The sequence below is a fragment of the Fulmarus glacialis genome, unplaced genomic scaffold (assembly GCF_000690835.1).
Source record: "Fulmarus glacialis isolate BGI_N327 unplaced genomic scaffold, ASM69083v1 scaffold26753, whole genome shotgun sequence".
Classification (NCBI taxonomy): domain Eukaryota; kingdom Metazoa; phylum Chordata; class Aves; order Procellariiformes; family Procellariidae; genus Fulmarus; species Fulmarus glacialis.
This window is the reverse complement of record NW_009203978.1, coordinates 1-3404: the sequence shown is the minus strand read 5'-3', so window position 1 is coordinate 3404 and position 3404 is coordinate 1. Positions and strand designations below refer to the sequence as shown.

The 3404-nt window shown below is 43.6% G+C and overlaps 1 protein-coding gene across 1 annotated transcript; it reads right to left on the bottom strand.

Moving 5' to 3' along the window:
- Positions 1-1085: 1085 nt before the first annotated feature.
- Positions 1086-2244, bottom strand: LOC104074639 (aldo-keto reductase family 1 member B10-like; the record flags this gene model as incomplete). The annotated part of the gene is given in 4 exon segments (XM_009574821.1): positions 1086-1176; positions 1345-1428; positions 1935-2016; positions 2141-2244. Coding segments are annotated over 4 exon segments (361 nt in total), but the record flags the coding sequence as incomplete, so codon positions are not given.
- Positions 2245-3404: the final 1160 nt, after the last annotated feature.

Sequence of the window (3404 nt, the reverse complement as noted above, 5' to 3'; positions counted from 1 at the left end):
TTTTGATCAGGCAGAAATTTTCTATTTCATTGTTGCATTTAAAGATCAGTTTTTCTCAAAGACGGGCATTTGAATGAAATGGCAGGTGCAAGTTCTGAGGGTTCTTTTTTTTTTGCTTGTTAACAATTTTCCACATAAGAATAGAATTTCACAGCTAGTAATAATCTGAAGCACATGTTGAAATTGTGTTGTATCCAAAACCCACCATGCTATTGTATTTTGACACATAGGAGAAAGCCTGTGTAAAAATACTGCTCAGCATGCAACTGTATGTTTTCTGCATATGGATTTTTTTTTTTTTGAGAAAGGGATAAATAATAAAAAAAACTTTTTCAGTTAGTTTTGGAGTGGTGAAACTCCTAGTTGTCTCACTCATCCTAAGGAAGTTAGTCTTTAGTTGACATTTCTCAGAGATTTTCCTCCAGTGCTCACAACTGCCGATTATCCTCCTTAGCCTGTTGATACAAGATGGAGTACAAGTGTAAATGTGCGTTGTCTCTCGCTGTTTTCTCCTTAATTCCACATTTTGGCAGAGAATTATTACAGCCCACATTTTGTTCTTTAGAAAAATTTTTCTGTGTCCTTATTTCAAAAAAGGAAAACCACCACCACCACAATAAGTCACTGAACACATATCCTGTGACTTCACTGGCTGCAGGAGGAGAGATGCAATAAGAAAGCTAGATAAATTGATAGGAAGAATATCAGACCAAGCTCTGGAGGATATGAGGGCAGGATATGACCATCTTCAGTATTGTCCATTGAATGGGTACTCCTTGCGAGTTTTGCACCTGAAGGGAATAAAGGAATTCATTTCAGCTATCTTTTTTTTATTTTAATATATGAAGCTGTAGTGGGTGCTTAGAGAAGCCACCAAGGCAGGATCTGAACTATATAATTGTAGAATGGATTTGTTCCATATTTGTTTTCCTGGATAGTGTGTGCTGTTTGTACACTGGAAACACCCAAGTCACTTTGTCAGTGACTCAGGCTCTCAGCACTCTAGGCAATGTTTAGATGCAATATCTCTGTGTATATAGTGTTCATGACTTCAGCGTTTGAAAAAACAAAATACTGAATGCTACCACTTAATGTGCCCCTTGTATATGCTCTCCAGTTTCTGTTAAAGCTGAGAATAGTTGTCATCTCCTCTTTTGTCAATTCAAAGTCAAACACCTAAAAAGAGAAACAGCTGGAAATCACCTCTCTGAACAAATCAGAGACTGTAAGCAAGAAATCTTTTTGCCTGAAGAGGACTTGGGAAGGGTGAGAAAGGATCACTGCTTGCTCTGCAGGGGGAAGGCCTGCCATCCCTGAACATGCCAGGTTCTCCTAATGACTCACCTTGAAGTTCTCCACAATGCGCTGTGGTGTGACAGACTTGGGAATCACAGTCACATTTCTCTGGATCTGGAAGTGAGGGAGAACCTGTAAGAACAGAAAACTGAATAATTCCTCCTGTTCTGGAGGAAGCAGAGCTTGTTCCAACAGCTCTTTTCCCTAAGCTATAGCTGCTTCTGCAGAGCTGCATTTCAAATCATTCCTGTCCCTGCAGCCCAGGCAGCACTTCCTGAAGAACGAAGAGGGAAGTGGTGGAGCCTCACCTCCTTTCCCATCCAGTTTTGGGAAAATCAAGTCTTTTCCTTCCCACCTGGACTTCTATCAAGGTTTCATTCTCTGCAATAGGACTTGAGATTGCAAGACTGAAACATGACAGCATCTGAAGACAGGTCAAGAAAATGTTTCTTGTTGATGGTCAGAGAGCCCTTACAAGCCTGCACTGCAGGCCACATAGTAAACAAACCTGCGTTGCTACTTAACGTCACAGAAGAGCACCACAGTTGACAGGAAATGAAGAGCCAGCCTGTCCTTTACTTTGTCATTAGCTGTCCAGTGTTACAGGAAGGGGTGCCCGCTGTCTGGCACCTACGTACCTGTGCTGGGGTTTTATTGTGCTGGGCTGCAATCTCTTTGATCTTGGGGTCATCCAGAAGGGAGGGATCCTCTGGCTTAGCCCTACACAGAGGAAAGACAGCAACAGAAATCTGTATTTACATGAATGATTCATGGTGCACTTACTGTCTCAGTGCTTCAAGCATAATCCATGCCAGCTCCCTCATAAATTGCAAGGCAGCCTTACCATGGCCTGTCAGGAGAGCCAAGGGGACTGTATGCTGTCACAGTAATCCCTTTGCAGTGACAGTACTTGATCATCTTCTAGGTAAGGTATGGATTACATTTGATCTGCCAACACAAGAGTACAGAGATTGATAGCAACACAACTGCTGTAACTTGCACCAGGGATTATCTCCTCATGCACTTACAGTTCAATTTTTGCCCTAATGTGCCCATCTTTGCAAAGTATTATTCAGCCTTATTTTTGTACAACACCTACTTTACAGTAAGGCTTCTTACATCTCTGGGTCTTTGCTCTGGGGAAAGAGCATTTCATAAAGCTCATCTTTGGTTCTTTGGCCCTGAGAAGGTATTTTCTGAGGTGCTTCTCCAAGATTTCTAGGCAGTAGTTTACCAAATATTGAAAAACCCAGGGCCTTGTATATTCAGTAATAATGTGGAATGGGATTAGAAGGACATGCTGCATCTGCTCTGGTCTCCCTTATTCCCTGTTCTTGTCATAAAAGCCCCTTTCTTACGAGTTTGTGTGAAGGGGTTCTAGAGATACCTGTAGTTTTGGATGGAGTACATTTTTTTCTTTTAGCCTGCTCTTTTTGTGGTAACTACATGCAGAGAAAGTGTTAAAGGCTTGAAGCCAGCCGCCAGCCCTTTCTCCGTAACCCCACTCCCACGCAGGCTCAGCCCAACAGCCAGGGAGAGCAGAGCCCCCAAAACCAGGACAGCTCGCTAGTTTTGTGCCAGGGAATTCTGCAGTGCGTCTTCCCCAGCACTCCTCTCTTCCCAGCGCTGTTTCCGAGAAGAGAAACAGCAGCTGCCCAGCTGGGAAAATCTTAGTGTGATGGCAGGGGCAGTGGTCTACACCTCAGTCATCCACATCACCGTGAAGTACTGTACCGTACTCTACCCCAGCTCCTCCCCTGGGCACATCCCACCTGTCATTTGAAGGTTCCACCTCTGAAGGAAGCAGCTGATGTAAGAGATGGGCATTTCTATGTGTTTGTATACCCTGAAAGGGCACGCAAGAGCTGTGCACAAAGAAATGTTGGTGTATCTTGTTCAGACAAATCCAGTCCGTTTGTTTTCAGGCATTGTACGGACCACTGTTTGATTTTGCAGTCATCGTAACAGTGGTGCAAATCTCTTTGTCAGAACTTGCTTGAAACGCATGAATTGTCTTCTAAAGCCGTATCTTATTACCAGGCAGTTCAAGGTAACCTCAGCCTGGATTCAAGTTATTCGGCGCAGAAGCAGCAGGCGAGCCGCGTGCC